The 24,459-nt window shown below is 48.7% G+C and overlaps 1 protein-coding gene and 1 long non-coding RNA gene across 3 annotated transcripts; one reads left to right on the plus strand and one right to left on the minus strand.

The window, feature by feature from the left end:
* The first annotated feature begins 289 nt into the window (after nt 1-289).
* Nucleotides 290-2,518, plus strand: LOC149362842 (uncharacterized). Of its 2 annotated transcripts, XR_016289054.1 has the most exons (3): nt 290-689; nt 1,013-1,081; nt 2,373-2,518. It is a non-coding gene; the product is annotated as an uncharacterized LOC149362842 (long non-coding RNA). The 2 variants fall into 2 exon arrangements; XR_016289053.1 differs by lacking the exons at nt 290-689; nt 1,013-1,081 and adding an exon at nt 1,111-1,645.
* Nucleotides 2,519-10,151: 7,633 nt separating this feature from the next.
* Nucleotides 10,152-16,320, minus strand: LOC149362843 (uncharacterized). The gene is made up of 3 exons (XM_089568393.1): nt 15,218-16,320; nt 11,824-14,056; nt 10,152-10,925 (listed from the first exon to the last, which is right to left on the minus strand). Exons 1-3 carry the CDS (start codon nt 16,318-16,320, stop codon nt 10,485-10,487), a joined length of 3,777 nt encoding a protein of 1,258 aa, XP_089424519.1. The 3' UTR covers nt 10,152-10,484.
* Nucleotides 16,321-24,459: the final 8,139 nt, after the last annotated feature.

The raw sequence follows: 24,459 nt of genomic DNA on the forward strand, positions 1-24,459 counted from the left end.
CGTTATCGGATGGCTGGCGGACATCCGCCGGCGGATGTCCGAGGAGTATCCGTAAACATCCCTCTTGGGATGTGAGCTTACATGGCATATATATTTTGTTTACCCTCAGACGAACATTTTAAAAGAAATTCTATTTTCGAAATGACAAAATTCACACAGTCACATTTCTTCCACCAACTAGTAATATTCAATTGATTAAGATCATCAACTATGGTGTTGATGTAAAAGAACCAGAATTAAACTAATTGCTTGGCTTTCTGGCGCCAGTGCTCATAATTAACACCCTTTTATCCTGCAGCAATCCTTCAAGGTAACCGAGGCATGTAGCCATGCATGCTGCCTTCCATGAAAACAAACCCGAATAAACTCCTACTAGGGGCCGCGGCAGAGCGGTAAGCCTAAAAGTCAATCCAATCCAAGCCAATGTTTGTGGCGCGATGGTCTCGTTGGTTTTCGTCGCGTGGTGTTCCTTTCGACCTTTACTTTTGCTGCAATGTGCGGTTTGTTCGCTCTGTGGTTGCTTGGCTGTGCTACAAATGTGATGTGTCACCTACGCGCTCGAAAAGACCTTCGTTTGCCTCTGAAGCTCTCGTGAAAATGCTCCGATGTCGTATTGCACCTGACCCCTTGCCGAGACATGCTTTGTTGCTTTGGATGAAAGAAGCGGCCATGGTGTTACCACTTGCGAGGTAAGTAACTGTGCTTGAAAATTACTTTCAGGATGTTGCTGTGGGATGAGTGAAGCGCATTAACGCAGTTGTACTCTGTTGCGCAACTTGTTTGCCACGGAGTGGAAGTTACATGCACTATGCATTAGCTGCCGCAAACGTTTCTCGTGTTTGTGAAAAAAAGTTGAGACGGTGTGCAGTTGCATGGTGTGAATCTTCAGGCAATTGCGCGTAGGTTCATAACTGCGATAAAACAGAGCGCAGGAAAAGCATAGTGCCAGAACGGTGTTAGTTTTTCAGTGCTTCGTGACTGAGTTTTTCTTACTTTTCTGTTGCCTTTGCAGTGTGGATGTGGCCCGGCTACCGAGTGTATTGGTGCCTACATTAATTATGCCAAGCCATGGAAAGCACAGGTAGGTTGAAAATGTCATATAAAAGTTGTTCATACTTCCACAGCTTGTCAATTTGTTCATTAGGCTTGCCAAATGGAAGTCTCCAACCATCCACTACACATTACTTTGCACTGTGCAGTAGCATTGTTTAGGACAGCTTAACTGTTGTGTTAAGTTTGCGAGCTTCAGTCACACATTTTTCACTTCCCAATCAATGAGCTCTTGCAGTGCTTTGGTATAACTTTGCCAAACATGTTATGCCCACAGGGCTCAATGCTGAGCCAGGTAGCAGGACCATATATGGCAATCCTAGAGCCACATGTTCCTGGATTGTGACCAGACCTCTCTTCCTTACTTCTGTGCAGCTGTGGATCATCAAATATGCTGTCAGTGCCCTGATGCGTGATTCATCAATGAACCCTGTGGGCATTGTAGTTTCGACAGAGATTGTGTTTTGCTGCATCGTTGACAACGTGCTGTATAAGTTGCTCTCTCATACTTTATTTTCTTGTCTATACAATGTGGATGTGACTGACCTAAGCTAGCAGCTATATAGTACCTGCAGCGTACAGCAGCAACCTTCAGGTAAGTTTGAACTACAGTGCAAGTTTGACCCTGTCACATAATGGATACGTTCCTTCTGTTTGCTCTGTGCAGCGGAGGGTGTCTAGCTATACTGCAGTGTTCTTGTACAGCAATGGATAAAAATTTGTGGGATGAGATTTCTTTGTAAAATAATTTCTCTGTGCTGTTAGCCAGAGCAATTTAATCAAAAGCCTAGAATCATGAGAGGACATGGATACTCAATCGTATTGAACAAATTTCAGCTGACTGCCTGGCGAGGCAATGCAAAAATAAATATTTTCGGAAAATCTACATCCAGCAAACTTTTCTCTATGAGTGTACCTTGTGCCCAACCTAAGTCATTAGCTAGCTTGCAATGGTGTGGTAAGGATCCCTACTCTTACACTTGAATTTTTTTGGCCATCAGTGTGGAAGTGACTGCCTGTGGGAGTAGCTGTGGTGTCTTGCAATGTAAACGCATTTTTCATGAACTGGTACAAAGCTCTGCAGTGGGGCATTTGTTTTAGCAGTTTTTTTTTGGAAAAGCAAAATATTTTTTATTGCAAGAAATATTCTCACCTCTGTTGTTTACAACTTTCTAGTTGTTCAAGATGTAAACATGCTTTCGTAGCTACAGATGACTAATTTACTTGGCACGGTGGAGTTACTGCATAGAACTGAATGGTGTCTGTCAAATTCGCTTGCTTTAATGACATATTCTGAACTTAGTGTTTACTGTTTTCTGCAGAAGACGTCCCCGGCTTGGCTACAAATTCATCATGGTCTGTACAGTATCCTTCCTGCTGCGTTAACTAAATGTATGGCCAGCTTGATGAATTCCTCATGAAGACTGAAGACGGCATTTATGTCATAATAAAATCATCCAGACTTTGATATGCTTTGTCATTTTGGTCAATTGCTTTACAGATTCATGCATATTACATACAGCAAGGTGTATGTCCGATTTCAGACACTCTGCGGGCTTTTAATAAGCCCAGTGGCCCTGCGAGGTGCACTGATTGGTGGTTGTAGTTCTGGCTTGCCTCATAATGGTGAAGAATGCATTACCTGCAAATATCCTCAAAAGATCCGCCGGCGGATATCCGAGATGGATATCTGTCGGCAGTCTAAATAATTATATTTGTACCTCCGTCGTAGGTCCGTACGAGAGCCGTTGGACGTCGGCGGATCTCCCACGGATATCCGTACATCCAGTAAAGGACATACTTCGGACGTCCGACGAATGTACACTGGTTGATTGGGAAGCGTATAGAGAAGCATCTGCTCCTCAGATTATGCCACAAGCGTAGATAGCTAAAACAGAAAACATCAGTAGGGAACCCATGCTCTAACCATTGAAGGGCAGTTTTTGAATTCGAAAGAATAACCACAGCCTGAGCCGTACAAGAACCTAGCTTCTTGAAAGCCGCCTCAATGGCAACGCTTTCGGCCGTTGAGGAAGACACGACTTTGTAAAGCGAACAGACCAGGACAATTTTAAAGAAGGATTGTGAAAAGCAGCAGTACTAGCTCCTGTGGCCTTGTCTACAGAGCCATCAACAAAAATTTGAAGATGACGAGCATATCCGGACTCGATGTGTTTCAATACGAGCCAGCGTGTTGCCGCCAAAGGAGAACTGCGCTTAGCGTGAAGATGAGGAATTGTCAACCAACAGTCGAGGCTCGCAAATGACCTAGGTAGTTCCCACTGCTTGCTCCTACCTCGAACGCCAAGTCCCAGCGAGCCAAGGGTATTAAGTGGCATGTACACTCAATACAAAATACACCTTACCTATGCCACTCTGCTTCATTGTTGCTTACTCTATTGTTGCTCACACCAGTTGTACTGTAATTTTATATAGAAAAAGAAGGGTTAGCCACCCGGGTAAAAATGCATTCTGATCTTGCCATATTTTGCCACAAGAACTCTTGAGAAAGTACACAGAACACGACACACATATAAAAAAATACAAACTTTGTAGTGATAAACTTGCAGAATTTCCAGCAAGTACCCTTCGAAGTACTTGACCTCCGATTGCAGCAAGGTATGATCCACAAAGAAAAGGCTCATGAGCGAAGTTCACAACAGTGTACGGCAAGCATCGTTTTCATATTCCTGCTTCATTACATCAACCAAACAAATATAGTGAAAAGCACACCAACGAAAACGCATGTCACAGGCAGCACAAACAGTAGCACTGCTTAAGCTGGCTAATGATGTCAATGGTCGCAGTACAAACAGGAAAAAGCCCTGAAGTGCTACAAATGTTGCCAGATGGAAAATTTAAATGTACAGAAAACATGGTATGAGAGCTACAGCTGAGGCAAAAACGAAATCAAAGAGGCGCACCATACCCATCGGCCATAGAGCACCAGACTGCTCTTCACATTTCATTTCTTCAACTGAAAGAATATAGCAGCTATGTTTACACCTGCATGACAATATTGAAAAACAAGCTTCAGCATCAACAAACCTGCTGAACCCTAGACCATTACACCATAAATGGGTACTTCAGAAGAATGGCCTGAGGGGCGAGTTGGTGCATGATGAAATGAACGGCGGCGCAACAAGAAGAACACAACAAGAGAGGGGACACCACATGCGCACACTACCAACTGTTTTATTGCATGGAAAGGAGGCATATTTATACAGCTCAGGCATGACACTAATCGCATTATCGCTCAGAACCCAACACGTGGAAAAGAAACAGCAACATCAGGATAAAAGAAAAAAGAAAAAACCCTTAACCTCTGCAGAAAAACTAAAAGATTTTGATAACAGAACTTTGAGCAGGCCATCTCGTAGCAAAAGCAGAGTCAAACAATCGTAGCAAAGGCAGAGTCAAACAAGAGAAGCAAAAGCAGTCAAAAAAAAAAAAATACAATCGTAGCAAAGGCAGAGTCAAATGTATTAAGCAAAAGCAGTCAGAACCCGAGAAACAACAAAACGGAAAGCAAAAAACAGTAACAAAGTTAACAACCCGCCTAAAACAAACAACAGACGGCCGCTAGAAATGCAGGGCTGAAAAGATGCACAGCACATGGCGTTACAAAAAACTGTCAAGAAAGGACACTTCATTTCTACGGAGGGATACTGAGGAGTCGCTAACACAAGTGCTTCCCTTCTTATTGATCATAAAGGCCTCAAGAATTTCGCGTGCCACCTGATCGCGACTCCTGCCGAGAATCCTTATTCCGTTAAGCACTGGCTCACACTTGCAATCTTTACAATGTAGGGGCAAATTCGACCCGCCTCCGTTTTCTAACGACTTTTCGTGTTCCCGTGTTCTGTCGTTAATGCAGCGACCTGTCTGGCCTATATAGACCCCCCCGCACGTCAGTGGGATTTCGTACACCACTCCGACGGCACAAGAAACGAAATGCTTGCCGTGCCTCTTTCCGCACATGGCTTTCTTCTCTTCGCTGATCCGCGAGCATAACCCGCTCAGCTTTCTTGGCGCAGAGAAAACGACAGGAACGTCGTACCGGCCAGCAACTTTCTTCAAGTTGTGCGCCACACGGTGTATATAAGGGACCACTTGTGGTCGCTTTGATCCCGGCTTAGCATGGAATTTCTTCTTCTTTCCTTTCATTTTTTGAAGGAGGGTCTCCGCTACGCTACAAACAACAGAACACGGGAAGCCAGCCATTTGAAGCCTTTCGATCTGATTGTTAAAGCTAGCCTCAGCCATGTGAGCACAGGACTTAAGCAATGCGGACTCGAGGCAAAGTGAAGCGATCGCCCTTTTTACTGTCTTAGAGTGCGCTGATCCGTACGGAAGAAGTTCCTTTTTTGCTCGTGGGGAATACATCCAACAAACACGTCCTTCTAAAAGCTTGATATTAATATCTAAAAACTGCAAGCTGTTGTTGTCAGGAAGTTCGTTGTTTGTAGCGTAGCGGAGACCCTCCTTCAAAAAATGAAAGGAAAGAAGAAGAAATTCCATGCTAAGCCGGGATCAAAGCGACCACAAGTGGTCCCTTATATACACCGTGTGGCGCACAACTTGAAGAAAGTTGCTGGCCGGTACGACGTTCCTGTCGTTTTCTCTGCGCCAAGAAAGCTGAGCGGGTTATGCTCGCGGATCAGCGAAGAGAAGAAAGCCATGTGCGGAAAGAGGCACGGCAAGCATTTCGTTTCTTGTGCCGTCGGAGTGGTGTACGAAATCTCACTGACGTGCGGGGGGGTCTATATAGGCCAGACAGGTCGCTGCATTAACGACAGAACACGGGAACACGAAAAGTCGTTAGAAAACGGAGGCGGGTCGAATTTGCCCCTACATTGTAAAGATTGCAAGTGTGAGCCAGTGCTTAACGGAATAAGGATTCTCGGCAGGAGTCGCGATCAGGTGGCACGCGAAATTCTTGAGGCCTTTATGATCAATAAGAAGGGAAGCACTTGTGTTAGCGACTCCTCAGTATCCCTCCGTAGAAATGAAGTGTCCTTTCTTGACAGTTTTTTGTAACGCCATGTGCTGTGCATCTTTTCAGCCCTGCATTTCTAGCGGCCGTCTGTTGTTTGTTTTAGGCGGGTTGTTAACTTTGTTACTGTTTTTTGCTTTCCGTTTTGTTGTTTCTCGGGTTCTGACTGCTTTTGCTTAATACATTTGACTCTGCCTTTGCTACGATTGTATTTTTTTTTTTTGACTGCTTTTGCTTCTCTTGTTTGACTCTGCCTTTGCTACGATTGTTTGACTCTGCTTTTGCTACGAGATGGCCTGCTCAAAGTTCTGTTATCAAAATCTTTTAGTTTTTCTGCAGAGGTTAAGGGTTTTTTCTTTTTTCTTTTATCCTGATGTTGCTGTTTCTTTTCCACGTGTTGGGTTCTGAGCGATAATGCGATTAGTGTCATGCCTGAGCTGTATAAATATGCCTCCTTTCCATGCAATAAAACAGTTGGTAGTGTGCGCATGTGGTGTCCCCTCTCTTGTTGTGTTCTTCTTGTTGCGCCGCCGTTCATTTCACCATAAATGGGACTTGCGGAAAACCTCGAGGCCTGTTACTTGTCGCCAACGAGAGTAATTTTGAAGCAATTCTAATCAAACTAAAGCATACATGAAATGCAGTTTACATTTAAATGCAATGACATTCAATACCGCCGGACCTTCCTCGCGTAGCCACAGCATCGAACGTGACGCAACCATCCTGGTCGCAGATATGCAGACGGTTCGAAGTGCTTGGAACAAACCCTCATGTCTCGCAACTGGCACGGCGTCTTCTCCAGGCTGAGTTTGCGGCAGAACTGCACCCAGGCTTTGCACCTGCACATGATGCAGCATGCACGTTGCACAACTGCACCGAAATGAATATCATATACTCCAGACGTAAATATGCCATAATTCCTTTCACTTAAATGCAGTACAATATATCTTAACTATGGCAGTAAATGGTCGCGCCAAGCCTCCGCGCCTCAAAGTTCGGTTACGCTCTCCCTGATACCACGCGGCTACCTGCTTTCCTATGCTCAAAGACTGACGAGAGCGGAGCAGCGAAATGAGTTTAAGACTGCATTGACGATCGTGTATATGCAGAACGGCAACAACTACTGCTGACCGAATTCAGTTAAAGGGACAGTGAGTAGAGCACTATCAATATTTTTTTTATAGCAAAATCCGATAGTTCGGCATGTCATGTCTTTGTTGCCACTTGGCCGGCAGCGAAAGATGCATTTATTTCTATGAAATTTGGATTCGAAGTTGAAAAGTTTTTCCCGCCGCTCTGATTCAAACTTGGGATTCTCCTATGACGACACAGGACTAAGTGACGTGAAACATGACGTGACCATGACGTAACGCAGACTCCGTGATATCTGGCGGCCAGCAGTGCGGCCTAGCAGCAGCCGAAAATAAAGCTACCGCCGGCCGCACGTTGAAGGCATCTATCGGCTATTGCGGCCGTCGCTACCGTCGCTTCGTTTACGTTTGCATCGGCGTTTCGCCAGCGTTACGATGGATCCCGCTCTCGAAGTCTTCAACGAAGTTCTCGCAGATAGACACCTTTAGCATACAGTGTTCCTTCTTACCGCTAGCGGAATACCGGGAGCCCGGCGGTGAGCAGGCGCTGATTGGTCCCAATGCTGCAGGCGCGCGCGTAGCTGCCGGGCAAGTGGCGCCATCTGGCGACGTCAAGGAGATTTGCGCATGCATTGGCTGCGCCTCAGTGATTTGTGGCTTCTCGGGTCCTAGAGTTGCTAGAACCATTGGTTCTAGCAGCACTGCTTTGTCCTATGACGTCATAACGCTTGTACTTGCGAGTTTGGCCTGTGGCGGCGATACCTGTGTTTTGGTTCTTTCTCTTTTCTACGTTACAAGAGCTTTGTTGTCAGTATGAGTGGCGTTTTTGTAATCAGGAGCTGGTACTCTGTCGATACAAGCCAACTTCAATTTCTCCTCAGTGTCCCTTTAAGGCACCGTCAAGGCGGCCCAAATGCACGTGGTTGAGTTTCGACACTCTCAGTTGCAAGGGTATCCTCAAATTGGCCTCATGGTGTTGGAAAATCTATTAATGTCATGCTCGGAGCTGTTAGGCAGCACAGTTGGTTTTAAATTGGCCTTGCGGTCAGTAGAAGGCACGTGGTTGCTCCTGAGAGCCCGGTATCAAGTTCACGATGGTGACAGTCGGCTGCCCGAAATCAACTGTAAATAAGAAAAATGGTGGTCCTCTTTCGCACATCTTAGGACTGCAAGTGCATGCCCTGCGGTTTACTTAAATATCCCCGACAACATGGAGCCAAGTACGCATGAAAGGGTTGCAGCTACGAAACAGGAGCGGAAATACCAACAAAAGCAAGTCTACAGCAGACAAGAATTGCAAGAACTAACCTGTGAAAGTAAGCTGGAAGCAGTGTAGTAAGGCACCGATGGCACAACCCACCCTGTTGCAAAGTGCCACCGAGGAAGGTTTCTTCAGATGCCTCAAGCTCTTCTTGAAAAGAAGAGCTAAGCGCTTGGAACGATGTGCTCGAAGCCTGACACAACGACGGGAAAAGGTTTCGCACTGGCCGTACACCGAAGGAAACGATACAACCAAACTGCTACAGCGCTGCAGGGGGGTGCAAACTTGCCAAGCGGTGACAGAGAAGCGACGAGCAAGGAAGGACGACAAAACTTCTCAAAGGGGTCATTTCGAAACTGGCGAGCTTGACCTGTACGCTTTCCCAGACGCGCCATTGCAGACAGCTGGCAATAAGGAATCGCTTCGTAAGCTCCCGCCACTGGCCGAAAACCAAAACAAGGCCTTCGAAGTCCCGCTGCAAATGCACCACACACTGATAAACAGAGCGCGCAACAACAGCGTTGCAAAAAAGCACAAAATTCGGTGCAAAGTATGGCTAAAATAACTTACCTATTTTGTAAAACCTGGGAATAAAGTATCTATTTCTTTTGGTTGTTTTATAAAATTTAATCTGTACTTACTTTTGTATTTCTTCATGTGAGTGTTTGGCCCCGCAGATTCTGGCGGCGCTGCAGTCGCGCAAAACCGTTTTTGGGCCCAGCTTTCGCCACCCTTGTGCATCCGCCTTGTCTAGCGTTATCCGTCTGTGACGTCCCCGCGTGTGTCACGCCAGGGGCATTCATGGCACCATGGAGTCCTTCGAAGGGTTTAGTCTTCGATGTCAGATGTTTACTCTGTTCAGCACATCCGCACCCAGTCCAGTCAAGTCATTGTCAAGAGCCACGCCTCCCTGTCTCTGATCGTCGACGCCGGTTGCCTTGTCATCGGCGGCGAGTGGCTTTCCATCGTTGAAGTGGGGCCACAAGTTACCATGGTCGTCTGCCCTCTCCTGCCCTGTTCCAGTTCTTAGCCTGCACAGGAAGGCCCTCTCCGTCACCGTGGGCCAGGCGTGAACACGCAGTGAGATACTGACCGGCACACGGTTTGTCCGCATGGAAATGAAGAACGCAAACCCCGTTACAAATTACCTACGGGCTGTAGGCCGCCGAGTCATCGACTACCGTGGCATGCCCGTCTGTTGCAGGTGTGGCTCCTCGAGGCACCTCAGGGCGCAATGCACGGTGCCATTCTGTTGATGTTGTGGCATACGTAGCCACACGAGTGACGGCTGTGTGCGTCCCTGTTGGCGCTGCAGTGGCGACCAGCCAACGCTGGCGTGCCCCGTGCGCCGCTGATGCCTGGACGCTACCGCTCACGCCTTTCCTCTGCTGACACCATCGGCGGCTATAACGGCGGCCCCTCTTCCCATCCTCGAAAAGAGCAGGAAAATCGTCCCCAGTGCAGCGCTGCCTGGACCGTGAAAGACACTTCGTGACACCTTTAGCCAGGGTGTTCATAGTTGCCCGAGATTTTCATCCGACCTAAGTGAGTGTGACACTGACATGGGACTTTCACGTGACTTGAAGCGTGGCCTCACCTCGGCATTGGGTTTGAACAGTGCACAAGACGGTCCCCGAAGGAGCAGCCTACAAAGAAAGCCTAGCTGTCCATTGGGGGGGGGGGGGGGGGGGGGGGGCGGAAGATCAAGCTTCATGTGAGTGTATGACACCCTAGTGATGCCGTCTAGGTTGACACATTCTTATAAATTTCTCCAAATTTAAAAGTGGCAATATATTTCAAATTACATAGATTAAATGTGCAAGGCGTCCGTAGTATCCTTAAGCTATACAAGGTAATTCATTTGGCACGAATGATTGGTTGTGATTTTCTTTGTCTTCAAGGAACAAATTTACCGCACTCTCTGATGAAATAGCATTTAGGAGTGTTAGGATAAACGAATTCAAAAGACGTTTATTCGTCTTTCCGTTACAAAGGAGCTCTGGGTTAACAAGAGGCCGTGTTGCTTCTTTCGTGTCCAACACCTGAGTCTGTTGTTCTTCACGCGCCGCGCGAGCGCTCGTCCTCCTCATCCTCTCCTCACATCACTCTCTCCTCCCACGGGCGGCTCGGGTTGCTCGCCCTCCGGCGAAGGATCTCGGTCGGCGGGGATGCGCTGGCGCTCACATTCGGCCATCCTGTGCCACCGACCGTCCCGGTCGGAATCGTCCTCGCGTTCCGATTCTTCCGAACTTGTCTCGTTGAATTCCTGGTCCCAAAGCTTCAGCTTGTCAACCGGTGCAATACTGCCGTATGCTCTTCGCCTTTGCCGCCCCGGAGGCACGTTTTCGATGCGGTAGCGGTCGTTGGGAAGCCTTTCTCGGATGATGTACGGTTCTTTGTATTTTTCTTTCAGTTTCCTTGACTCCCCACTTGCTGCCGGTTCTCGCTCAACTAGTACAACATCTCCGGGATTGTATGTCGGCGCTTCCACCCGCTTCCTGTTGTACCGCTCCTGTTGCTTGCGTTGGTCTTCTCGGATATTCTCCGCCGCTGCGGCTCGCCTGGTTTCAACTTCATCGTCAAATTCCTCGGCGAGGGCGTCTTCCACGGTGTCGCCCTTGATGCCTCGCGGCCTGAAGTTGAAGAGCAGTCCGAACGGAGTAGTTTTAGTGGCTTTGTGGAGCGTATTGTTTATGCCCCACATCACCTGAGGCAACGCAGAGTCCCAGTCTTTGCCGTTTGCATCTTTCGTCAAGCTTGCCACTGCCGGGGTTATCATGCGATTATATCTTTCGACTTGCCCGTTAGCTCGCGGAGTGGCAGTAGCGTTTTTGACGTGCACGATGTTGTAAGTTTGGCACGCCGCTTTGAATTTGGCACTTGTATAAGCAGTTCCGCGGTCCGTGATCACCATAGCAGGTGGGCCAAAGATTCCTGCCACATCGTGTAGAAACTGCGCCGCTGGTGAATCTGATGTATTGCGGACTCCACGCAACAGTACGAACTTTGTGAAAGAGTCGACGACTACAATTATGTAGGCGTTTCCGGACTTGCTTCTTACAAATGGGCCTAGGTGATCGATGTGTATTGATCGAAATGGCTTGTTGCCCTTGTCAATGCTGTGAAGTTTGCCCGGTCTCTTTCCAGATGGCGTCTTGTGGAAAAGACATTCGATGCAAGAAGCTATGTATCTTCTAACGTAACGCTTCATGCTGGAAAACCAATACCTTTCCCTAAGTTTCTTCAAGGTTTACTCCACTCCAAAATGGCCAATGTCATCATGACATGTCCTGACGATTCTCCAGCGAGTCTGGTCTGGAACTACCCACAGCAGTCCTTCGTTCATGTCGGTTTCTTGGTTCTTCTTGAATACTGCCATTACGCAACCGGTATTCGTTTTTGACGCGCCTGTCTTCTTTGGATAGGTCTTCTTTTTTTTCTAGCCTTTCCTTCAAAGCTTGAACCTTTGGATCATTCAGCCGGGCAACGGTTAGCACGTCTTCGGTCGCTATGCATGTTGCAAAGACATGAAGGCCAGGAACAATATCCGTATCTTCTGGAGGGTCGTATGCAGAGCGGCTTAGTGCATCAACATGAGCCATTGCCGCCCCCTTACGATATTCCATGTCGAAGGTGAACTCTTGCAGTCGCAGCCACCATCTGCCAATACGGGGAAGCAGATTCCTTTTGCTCATCGTTGCCCGTACTGCGTTGCAGTCAGTGAGCACCTTGAAGTTCATCCCGATTAGATACACTCGAAACTTTTCTAACGCCCAAACAACCGCAAGCGCTTCTAGTTCGTACGAGTGGTATCTCTCTTCGTAGTCAGTTGTCCGCCGGCTTGCGTAGATGACAGGATGAAGCTGCCCATCTGCTTGTTCTTGCAGAAGTATTGCTCCTAGGCCGTCTTTGCTGGCATCCGTGTGCACCTCTGTTCTTGCGTCGAACGCGAAATGCGCCAAAACTGGCCTTTCAGTCAACTTCATCTTCAGTTCAGTGAACGCGGCGTCGTGCTCTGAAGTCCACTTCCAAACTGCGTCCTTAGACGTCAGTCGCGTTAGAGGTTTAGCGACGCTGGCGAACCCTTTTACAAATCTTCGGAAATAGCTTGCCAGACCCAAAAACTGACGCACCTGGTGTACGTTCGTTGGTTCGGGAAAGTCAGCGACGCTCTGGATCTTTAAACTTCCGGGTCGTACTCCTCTGGCAGAAATGTCGTAGCCAAGGTAATCGACTTTCTCGAAGAAGAAACGGCACTTGCTTAATCGCAGCGTTAATCCCGCTCCACGGAGGACATCCAAAAGCATCCTCAGGTGGTCAAGCCCCTCGTCCACGGTCGCTGTGGGCAGCAGGATGTCATCCATGTAGGCGAGAGCCACGGTGTATCGTAGAGGACCCAGTACAGCGTTGATCATTCTCTGGAACACTGCCGGTGCGTTGGCCAAGCCAAATGGCATTCGAACGAATTCATAATGGCCGTCTGGAGTAACGAACGCAGTCCTGTGTCTCGATTCCTCGGTCATAGGAATTTGATAGTAGCCTGACGCAAGATCTAGGCTTGTGAAGAAGCATTTCCCTCTCAGACGGTCCAGTTGATCCTCAATTAAAGGCAGTGGATACCGGTCCTTTTTTGTGACACGGTTGAGGGCACCGTAGTCCACGCAAATTCGTTGCTCCGCTGTCTTTTTTCGCGCCAGTAGGATAGGACTTGCATAATCCGATTTGGAGTCGACAACAATGCCAGCTTGCTTTAGTTCTTCAACCATTTCTTTTGTGTGTGCCCGTTCGGCGTAAGAGAGTCGGTAGGGACGAAATTTCACTGGCTCCAGCGTTGTTAGCTCAATGCTCATTTCAGCGGCATTTGTACAGCTAATCTCTGAAACGGTGGTTGCGAAGCAGTCCCGATACTCAAAAATAAGCTGTTCGAGCTTTGCACGTTCCTCAGGAGCAACACCAGGACCTACTTGAATCTCTTCGCTCGGTATCAATAAGGGCTGGTCAGTGCTAATGTCCGACTCACCCTCTCGTGGCGATGCATCGTCTGGGTAGCAAATTTCCGCTCGTGCGACTCGTTCGTTCTCTTTGATGGTCAGTTCATGATTGGAAATGTTCATTATAGGGGCTACTGTTTCGTTGGTCCCGTCAACGCTGAGGACACAGCGTGGTATGCAATGCTCTCGACCTTCTTGACACCTGAGCTGCATGTCCACGAAGACATCTGAGCGTGGTGCGCTACCAGTGGCGTAGAGCTTAACGAAACCCACGTATTTTGGGGGCACAACCGTTGTTTCCTTCGCCCATAGGCACACAGGTCGTTCTGGGAGCTCTGGAATTTCAATGTACTGAAGCGTGTCGTCTCTATTGTCCTCGTTCCTGTGCTCCTCAAAAATCCGCACTGTGTTCTTCCGCCTCACAATCGTGATGTGTGGTTGCTCGGTGAAAGGTTGGCCCACAAGTAGGGGTATGGACTGTGACGCGTCCGGCACGGCCAGCACGGGAACGTCCGCTGTAGCTTGGTCGACCGTGAGGGTGATGTTCGTTTCCCCACACGGTGTCACATGTCCGGACCCGTAGCCCCCGATAGTGAACGGCTTTGCCAACTTCGTGTAAGCGACTCCGATTCGGTTGGCATCCTCCTTCCGCAGAATTACGCATTGGCTACCGAGATCGACGTATGCTCGTATGTCGCAGCCGTTCGCTTTCGCCATCATAAAGTACAGGCGCCCAAATCTTTAGCTGGCGTGCGCGAGCGGCGACTTTTCTGAGCGTCAGCGCCATATGACGGAGCGAAGTTGGAAACAGGATGAGGCTAAGCGCATGCTCACAAAGCACGCTCAGCTGGGGACGTCGTCTGCCAGGCTGTTCCTTCTTAAGGACGTCCCCCCTTATTATCGCGTTTCGACGAGCAGGTAGCGTGAGTAGACGAATGGTTTTGCTCGCATTTTACGTTCCGAAGAACAGCGTTGTAGCAACCAAGCGGGGAAATAAAACTGAAAGATAGGCCGAACACTCCCAATCATGCGATAAGCCGGAGAACATGGGTCGTTATCATTATGAATGGAGAACATGGACCGTTATCGTTATGAAAGGGTTATCACTAGCTCAGGCAACATTCTGCAAGTCTTCTTCTTTTGTTTTCCTGATGAGGTAGCGAGGAGCATCTTCGATCCGACCTTCGTCCCAGTAGGCACGACTGATTCTGCCCACTGAAGTCCCAGCCACTCCAGTTGCTTTAGCATCTTCTTCTGTGATGAGCCACCCAATGACATCCCTATAATTCGGAGTCTTGTCGCTTGACATACACGGAGTGGTATCTTGATAACTGTTCTGAACTGCTGCGAGCACGGCTGCAGAACAGCTTCACTTCAGTTTCACAGCGGCCTTTTAGTTTCGTCGCCACGCTGAAGCATAAAGCACGCAGAGTGTTGATAAGCGCCCTTTGTGCAGATGAAAAAAAAAAGCTTTCGCGTCAGCAAGTAACACATAAACGATCCATGTTCTCCGGCTTATCGCATGATTGGGAGTGTTCGGCCTATCTTTCAGTTTTATTTCCCCGCTTGGTTGCTACAACGCTGTTCTTCGGAACGTAAAATGCGAGCAAAACCATTCGTCTACTCACGCTGCCTGCTCGTCGAAACGCGATAATAAGGGGTGACGTCCTTAAGAAGGAACAGCCTGGCAGACGACGGGCCCAGCCGAGCGGGCTTTGTGAGCATGCGCTTAGCCTCATCCTGTTTCCAACTTCGCCCCGTCATATGGCGCTGACGCACAGAAAAGTCGCCGCTCGCGCACGCCAGTTATAGATTTGGGCGCCTGTACTTTTCGTTCGCCTCTTCAGCGGCTCGGAGGTCAAAGCCCAACGCGTTCTGAGCGACGCGCGCTCCTCTCTCCGTTTTTGCCCTGCAGTCTTTTTCTCCGTGGCCCACTCGTCCGCAAGCGTTGCATCTCGCCTTTCGCTGTGGGGCCGGGCAATTGAGGGACACGTGACCGTACTCGCTGCAGTTGAAGCAGAGGGGTTCTCTTCTTTCATTCCATGGCGGCTTCCTCCTCGCCTTCGGAGAAAGGTTCTTGTGGTCGGTAGTGTTCAAGGTCGACGCCATTGCTTCGCTTTTGTTGCCATGGGCGTTGGCATATGCGGGGAAACGAGAATGGTTCGGGGGACCACATGATTTTGAACTTTTGGGGGCAGTGTTTCCTAATTTTTCTTCGATGCGTTTCAGGCAGTGAAGAAGATCTTCCGGCGACTCGTACGTGCGTACGCTCACTGCTCTAATTAGGTCGTCATCGTATAGACCCGTGATGAGGTATTCAATGCAAGCTTCATCTGTGAGGTTGCAACGGCGAGCTTTCGAGAGCTTGTCGTAGTAATAACACTCGATGGGCTCACCACGCTTTTGTCGTCGCTCCTCCATTTCTCGATGGAGTCGTTGGAATCCCGCGGTAGTGGGGAAGGCGCGCTTAATTTCTTCTTTCCATTCCGGCCATGTTTTGTTGACGGAAGAGAGGGAGTCATACCATGTCTTTGCAGGCCCTTCCAACCTCGAGAGTGCGTTTCCAGATGTCAGCCGGTCGGACCAATGGTAGACTTGTGCCAAGTAGTCCACGCGTCTTATCCAAGCGTCTACTGTCGGAGAGCTGGATGACACTGGATCAAACGATGGCACTAACCGAGCTGTCTCTCCCGCGCCGATGATGGGTGTGGCCGCTGCTTGCTGCGTCTGAAGCAAGGCAATTCCATTGATGGCTTCTCTCACTGCGGCCTGAACGCTGGCCTGCAGGATTTCCGCCACGTTAATCGTTGACGGAGGTATCGGGGATAAGTTTCCACTTGTCACCACGTTGTCGGATCCGCCTTCACTTGAGTTATCGGCGTCGTCGTTCCCGCCGTCGTTGCTCGGTCGTCCGCCATCTTCGTTTGCCATATCCGTTGAAGATGCTCCGGTGCGGGTGACAGGCATGGTGGGGCTTGCCGGTTAACTTCGTAAGTTCGGGCGAACGTTGACTCTATCCCACTCCTGAATTGTTAGGATAAACGAACAATTCAAAAGACGTTTATTCGTCTTTCCGTTACAAAGGAGCTCTGGGTTAACAAGAGGCCGTGTTGCTTCTTTCGTGTCCAACACCTGAGTCTGTTGTTCTTCACGCGCCGCGCGAGCGCTCGTCCTCCTCATCCTCTCCTCACATCACTCTCTTCTCCCACGGGCGGCTCGGGTTGCTCGCCCTCCGGCGAAGGATCTCGGTCGGCGGGGATGAGCTGGCGCTCACAGGAGCACTTTCAAATTGGGCTGCTTCCTCTTCTTTGCCACGGCACATTCAGGTGGGGTTGGGGCAATAGCTCTAAACAGAGCTTACCACATGACATATGACGAGTTTGGCCGCCTTTTAGCCACATACTCCGTTTTGTACTCTTTCAGGTTGCGCGTCTTATGTGTCTAAGCGCTGGCTAATGCAAGCCGCGGTAATGACTTTTACAAAACCCTTGGTGCGTTCTTCCTCGATGGGCGACATTTAATCATTGAGGGTGACTTCTGTTGCGTTCTTGACACCTCTGCCGATGTGCAAGTCCTGGCTGGGGTACGTCCAGCTAGAACTCTCGTGAGCTTTGGCGCCTTGCACAGCAGTTTTCGTTGGTGGATGCTCACTAGCTCCTATACGGCACTCAATTTTGTTCGACATAACGCCGTGGTGCATCGGCCAGCAGACTAGACCGCGCTTATGTGCATAAAACGCTTTGTGCGTACGTGTCACAGACGAACGTTGTCAAAGGGCTTTGCCGTCAAGGCTTTATGTTTCAGATCATCGACCGATATTGCTTGTACTGCCTCTACCTGGAGCTGGAAACAGTCGGCCGTGGCGTCCAGGTCTGCGCAGTAGCCGGAACACGTGGGACATACTGAAAGCGCTATGGTGCTTGTATAGCTCCATGGAGGGTGGCGCACTGCGCCATCGGATTTCCGATGAACTGGTGGACGCGGCAGCGATACATAGAATGGTCCATAGGGCACACCGCCAGATACTTCTTATGCGCGCATGGTATGAAGAGCTACAGGAGCAGTATAAAACGCCTTGTTGCTGCTTCGTCCCTCTCTGCTGCATCATGGCGATGCAGGCACGGACCTTGTGCCCATCCTGAAGTGTTGCGCTTTGCAGCATACAGCTGTGTACACAGCTAAATACCGGGTGGTGAGTCGCCCAATCTGTTGTCGCGGCTTCCAGATCGTACTCGGTTTCTGTCGCACTTCGAGACTATGGCGCGAACAGTAATCGCTGTAGATGAAGCGGCTGCTGCAGCACATTCCATGCTGACCGCGTTGCCGCAAGCTGCCCCTGAGGTACATGACCCACTTTTGGTCCCTCCGACTTCGGAGGAACTGTAGGCTGCCCTAAATACAATCAAACGGGTATCAGGGCCTAGCTCGGATGATCTGCCGGTCGAAATTTACCTGGCACACTGGCAAAATCCTAGGTCCATCTTTAAAATGTGCTCTTCGCCGGTGTTTTCAGAGCTGCGATTTCCCTGGCAGTTTCCGGAGTGGAAGAATTATTCTTCTAGCCAAAAGGGATACAGGGTGCCCTTGGCAGGAAGAGTGGAGGCTAGTAACGCTTCTGGCGTCCTGCGCGTGGACCCGGCCCAGGAGCTTGCCCGTTCCCTGGAGTTGGACTCTGTCCACGATCTGCTCCTCACCAACCCCTGGAAGGGAGTAATTACTAATTGGCATCCACCCGAGCGCAGCCATACGGCTACAAAGGAAAGCTATACAGCTTTCTCAGAAACTTCGTAGTTAAAGAAAAATTCGTCCTGGTCCGGGGTTCGAACCAAGGACCACCGCTTCACCGGAGCAGTCGCTCTACCAATTGAGCTAACCAGGACGGCAAGCTTATGGTAGGACGAGAGCGAATTGATCAATAACTCGAAGTGGGAACTGTGTTGGTCAAATTTTTAAATGAATCCCCCAAGGTGGAGTAGATTTGTAATAAGGGAGTAATTGTAATAAGGGAGCGGTGGTCCTGGGTTCGAACCCCAGACCAGGACGAATGTTTCTTTAACTACAAAGTTTCTGAGAAAGCTGTATAGCTTTCCTTTGTAGCCGTATGGCTGCGCTCGGGTGGATGCCAATGAGTAATTACTCCCTTATTACAAATCTACTCCACCTTGGGGAATTCCCTTACAAATTTGACCAACCTCTGGAAGGACGTCGAGCGGGAGCGTCTGTTGCTCTTCCCTGCGGATGTCTCTCCATCCAGGCGTTGTCCCGTCCTCGATGGCGCCCTAGGTGTCCTTCTTGCAGCTTCTCGTTCTGCTCTGATCCTGATCTGCTATTGTCTTTTCTTGACTATGTAAGGGGTCAGTAGCGTTCTTTGCACTTTCTGTCACTCTGATGTGGCCTTTGCCGAATAATGGGCACTTGTGGTCGCAGTGGTGGCCCTCTGGTGGGTTAGCTAGCCCGCAGCTCTGGCACCTTGTGTCGCCTGCGTCGGTGCACACATCTGCTCTGCGTCCTAGGTACCGCAAATCCGGCAAATCTCGTATTTTTTCGGCTTAGGGCGCACATTGTTGACGCATCTTGGGACGCTTTCGGAGGCGAAAAGGACGATCCATTATTGTTAGCACCATAATCTTCGCCCCAAGAGCAAAGGGACCACCACGTCAATGAAGAACGGCAAGAAAGTCAATACGGCGGCCGACCGGACAACCACGAAGACGTCATGGCGCATCGCACCTGGAGAAAGTTGGCGCAGCGTTCGGAGGAATCGCACCATCAGCGTCTACCTCCAAAGGGCTTCGAAATCCTAACTCTACGGAAAGGAGGACTTAACCTTGGACTCCGCCGGGGAACAGAGATCCAAGAAGTGGTGACAAAGGCGGCAACGCTCGAATAGGAAGAAACTGAAGCGGACACAATCTACACGAAACGAGAAGCAAAGCAAGAACGGACAAGTGCCTAAAGATCGAGACGATCGCGGTGATACATAATTCCTAAGACTCGTCAAGAAGCAGTTCACTTATCTGTTCCGGTGACAAATAAGATGAAGCTTACAAGGGTAGACGTGCAGGCTAGTTGGTGAACCATGATTATTTAAAACAGCGCAAAAGACAGCGCAAAAGACAGCGCTGTGTGTGTCTTTTCTATCTGTGTCCCTGTCTTTTGCGCTGTTTTAAATAAATAAGATGAGTCATTCTGTCTTAAGTTATTGGCATTGGATAGTAGGAGCACTTAAGCCATAAATTCGACACTAGTAGAAAGGGTACGGAGCTTCGAGGCTGGGAAGCAGAGCGGCGCTTCATCGGCTGTTGGACTCCGAATTCGGGGTTTGATTGCCCCTATGTCACCAGTGAGTGCTAGACGACTCGTCAAGAAAGGAAACGAAGACAGAAACTATGGCACGCAGCGGACGCAGCCGGCTTAGCCACTGGGAGGGAGCGAACAGACGGTTCAAAGTGCGCGCGTCTTCACAGAAGCAAAATTAAAGGTCACTGCGCCAACCCGCGTTGAGAGAATGCGAAAGCATTGATGCCTCCTCGGCGCTCGTCGCCTCTCTTTATTGATTAATTAATGATAAGTCGATTAATTATCGGTGAAATAATTAATTATCGGTCAACTGATTATCTATAGGTCAGTTGATTCATTGTCAATCAATTGATTGATTGTCTATTTTTTAACCTTATCGGTAGATGATTTATTACCCATTTCCTTCTTCAAATTCGACGCCTTAATTGCTTTTCCGTCCACTTTTTTCTGTCGTCCAAACAATTCAACCCTACATTGCTTTTCTTTCTAATTAGTTAACTAACTACTCCAAATAAATGAAATGTCTTTAATCGATTACTTTGGATTTCAGCCCCGCAGTGGTGGCTCAGTGGTTACGGCGGTCGGCTGCTGTCCCGAAAGAGGCGGGTTCGATCCCGGCCGCGGCGGCTGAATTTCGATGAAGGCGAAATTCTAGAAGCCCGTGTGCTGTGCGATGTCAGTGCACGCTAAAGAACCCCAGGTGGTCGAAATTTCCAGAGCCCTTCACTACGGCGTCTCTCATAGCCTGAGTTTGTTTGGGACGTTAAACCCCAATAAACGAAACCATAAACCAAGCTTTGGATTTCATTCACCAAAGACGTTTCAATCCAGTTCGAACTTTTATTTTTTCACTCATTTTGTACGATTCCCTGCTTCTCGCTTGCCGTACACGCTATTTCGACATTCATTTTCGACATTCTGTCTTGGCGGTAATTAATCATTGCATCATCTTAGTGACAATTTTCCCCTTTGTTCCCCTCCCCAAGTGTAGGGTAGCCAACTGGGCATCGCCTGGTTAACCTCCCTGCCTTTCCGTCCTTTTCTCTCTCTCTCTCTTTTCATTTCGCATCATCTTCTTGCCGTCCTCTATCGATCACAACCATTCGTTTGATGCTGCCTCTTCTGAACACGTCACAACTGCAGCGGACACATTTCTTGACGCGACCCCGCTGACATAGCCTAGACATGCTTTCGCGTTAATAATCCTTTGCACGGAGACGGAAGAAAACCAGACGACGTGAGCGCGCAGCTCCGGGGCCGTGAAGATACATGGCTGCAACGTAGCCCCGTGGCGATGAGGTAGGTATAGACCTCCTTCACCCCGCGACGTCACGAAGATGCGGTGGCGCTGATGTCAGTAGCGACTTTCGCGCGGTAGGCAAAACAGGTTCCGCCTGCCCGTGCCTACCGCAGCTGCCGCCGCTACCGGCGGCGGCATCGTGGCTGCGCACTGCAGATGCAGCATGTACTGACCAGCTGCGTCACTGTTGGATCCGCGTAGTATCATAAAACGGAAAATCAGATTAGCCTTAATAGTTTTCTCGCAAATAAATACCGCGTTAGGAAATGGGCCGCGGTACTAAAAGCGCGAAGTCTGGGTGTCGACCGGCGCTGCCAGTCAACGTACTTCATAGCAGGGAAATTGTTGTGCTCATTCACCCGAACAACAGCATGGTGCGCTTAAAATTGCGCGAGGAAAAAAAAGCATGTAGCTGTGCACATATTTATCGCCCTGAGCTGGTGCGCACGGGTGCCAGCAGGGCCACTCACCATCAAGGAGTGCGTTAATTTGTTGATATCACAGCATGTTTTAACGTGTGTAGAAGTTATACGAAAATATAATGGAGCGTTTTTGGGCATTTAATATATACTTTAGACTATTTCTTAACATGACCGATATAATTATTTGATTCTAGTAGAAAGCAGTCGGGTAAGTTTTGACAATCTTGCGCGCTCACGTTGCCATGCTTCGAACAGCGTACTTTAAGTGTGCTAAAAACCACCTGCTTTTCATTGCACCGTGCATGTGTCATAATCTGCTTCATGAAGTAGTACATGATCGCGAAGCCTGTTTGGAAAGCAGCAACCGCAGGCGGGCTACCATCGAGGCACGTAGCTAGATTGACAGGAGATGAGGCAATGAAAAGTTTTTTTTATTGATGCATGATATATGCAACCAAATTTGGTGCAAATATGAAATTCCTCTGCTAATTTCAGTAATGCGTTTTATTTTCAGTTATACCTCGTACAGTTTTTGGGTAATTATAATTAACACCCTCGTCAAGTCACCCCGGGTCTTGAATAATTAAGTAGAGAGTGCGGAAATTTTTTATGCCAGCATGTCCCCAAAGCCCTGTTCTCTATGATGGCGGTATTAGTTCTTTCTTTTAGATTATCAGTACTTATGCTTGCATAGTCACACGTAAACTTTTGTTATAAAAATAACTAACATACTCCTGCTCCTGTAGGAAAAAAATCGGAAGATTTATTGCACTCCTCAACGTTTCTGGAATCGTCCGCGACAAATATAATCATTCTATTTCCATTATTTATAAATTTTCGAAGGGGTGTGTGATGCCAATCCCTGAAAATGTGTTAGATCGCAAAACAAACCGTTAAGTTTACTCCCTTGTTTATGGCCTCTTCGCTTTCCTTTTGGTCAAAGAAATGTGGCACTGAAATCAACGAAACCTCTGATCCCTCTTCGTAGTGATGCTACCATTGTTGTGCTCCGTCGTCGGAAGCCCGCAGAATTCGTGACGTACCAGAACCATCAGAAACCCCATTAACTCACAATTTTTTCCGACCAATGGTCTAAAAACCGTAATTTTATGAATTTCTGCTGAATATTTTGCTATATTTCTTCGTCACCAAACCGAAGACCCAGGTCTACGAAAGAATATAATTTCAGGAATTCAAACTTTTCACCAAATCGACCAGTTTAAGAAAGGGAGAAGTCGGCCTGGGTCGTGCCTGATCTGACTGCTAAAAACAGCGGTTACGCGAGACATATGAGATCGGGACATGATCGACGCTGTCCCCACTTTTCGCTGTGCGTGACGCGTGTCAACAGACGGTGAGCGCACGTCGGCTCTGCCGAAAAAACGCCAGTGCTTCCCTCACTACTGTCCCGAGGTAAAATCATTCTGTCTAGTGCCGAGTGTCAAAAACTTGTCATTTTATTCAACGCCTAGGTAGGAACCAACGGCAGAAACGCTTTCTAGCCATGATACAATACACTGCGGCGAAATACGCCGTACATGGCCAACGGGACCCTGTGTACTTCGAGGAATACTAAGTTGAAAGCATCAACGACATTGTTAGATGGTTGTAACCATTGTTACGATTCTCAGAAACTCAAAACGCGCCTACAAGCCTAGAAAACCGGCGCTGCACCACCTCAACTCGACGCCACTCCCTGGCCCCTTGCCTACCGCGAGCCCGCTAGCGACTGCAGCGCCACCTGGCTTGTTTGCAAACATGGAGGAGGTCTATACAACAGCGTCCCCTCCGTGCGGCTCCCCCCAGGGAAGACAAGGGGAACTCGAGTTTTAACGCCAGTGAGGCTACCCCCGGACCGTCGAGGTGTTCCTTCGGCTACGCTCCGCAGGCTCCGGGGAGGTCTCCTATAGCGACACTCCTCCCCGCCATCCACCTTAAAGGTGCAGTGAAGAGGAATCTGAACTCGTCTTTTCGCCGCCGGAACTCAATCTACACGTTCCGAGCATTCTTAGAAACTTCGATTTATTGCCCTGTGTGGCCGATTTCCCTAGTTAAATCGAATTAACGTCCGGCTCCCGCCCTTTTTTTTTAATTCTCCCCGTACGGTGGGCGGAGTCGCGACCAACGCGTGGAGTGGCGTTCACACAGTCCCGTGGCGGCTTGCCGCTCTGCCATCGGCGGAGTAATACGTAGTAGTCCGTAGAAGCAAATAGTCCGCGCGTATTTTTATTTCTGCTGGCTTATTTTGCGGCTATATTATCTGCGAATGAAACTATTTATTCATGGAAACCTAAAAAACAAAATAAAGCGAACGCAAAGCCTCCACGGAGCTGGCTGAAAGGCACTTCACGCGTTGGTCGACTCCGCCCACCGTACGGGGAAAATTCAAAAGATAAAAATGGGAGCCGGACCTTAATTCGATTTAATTAGGGAAATCGGCCACACAGGGCAATAAGTCGAAGTTTCTAAGAATGCTGGGAACGTGTAGATCGAGTTCGCGCGGTAAAAAGACGAGTTCAGATTCTTCTTCAGTGCACCATTAAGTACCGATTGGTCTGTTTTTATTATTCTTCATTAGATTGCTACATGGACTCTAAAGACTCTAATTAGAACTACTTGGCGTTATTCTTAACACCACCTGCGTTTATCTATGTTTATCTATGTGACGTAAACCCTTTTCGTTTAGTTTTGTAGTTGATGTTGATTGCTTCAGTTAACCTTGCTTTGGCGGACATACACCTCTGGTTTTATCATAGAGTTTCTTACTATTACCTGGAGGGAAATATCGCGCCCCGTTTATGGGAGTTTGCATGGAGCTCCCACCAGGCCACTTCAGCCTCCATGGGTGCTCAAAGCATCATGGGCCGGTGAGCTGCCGACTGCAGAACTACAGCTTTTGGCTAAAAGATAATGAAAAAATAAACGTTGTTCGGTAATCAAGAATGTCCTAATATTTAAAAACACGTATAATCATTCCAACAAATGAGCAGAAAACCATGTAAATGCGAAGTTTGCCCAAAAAAAGAGATGGCTAGCTCTCCTATTGGC

Source organism: Amblyomma mixtum, chromosome 2 (assembly GCF_055824585.1).
Source record: "Amblyomma mixtum isolate Tamu chromosome 2, ASM5582458v1, whole genome shotgun sequence".
NCBI lineage: Eukaryota > Metazoa > Arthropoda > Arachnida > Ixodida > Ixodidae > Amblyomma > Amblyomma mixtum.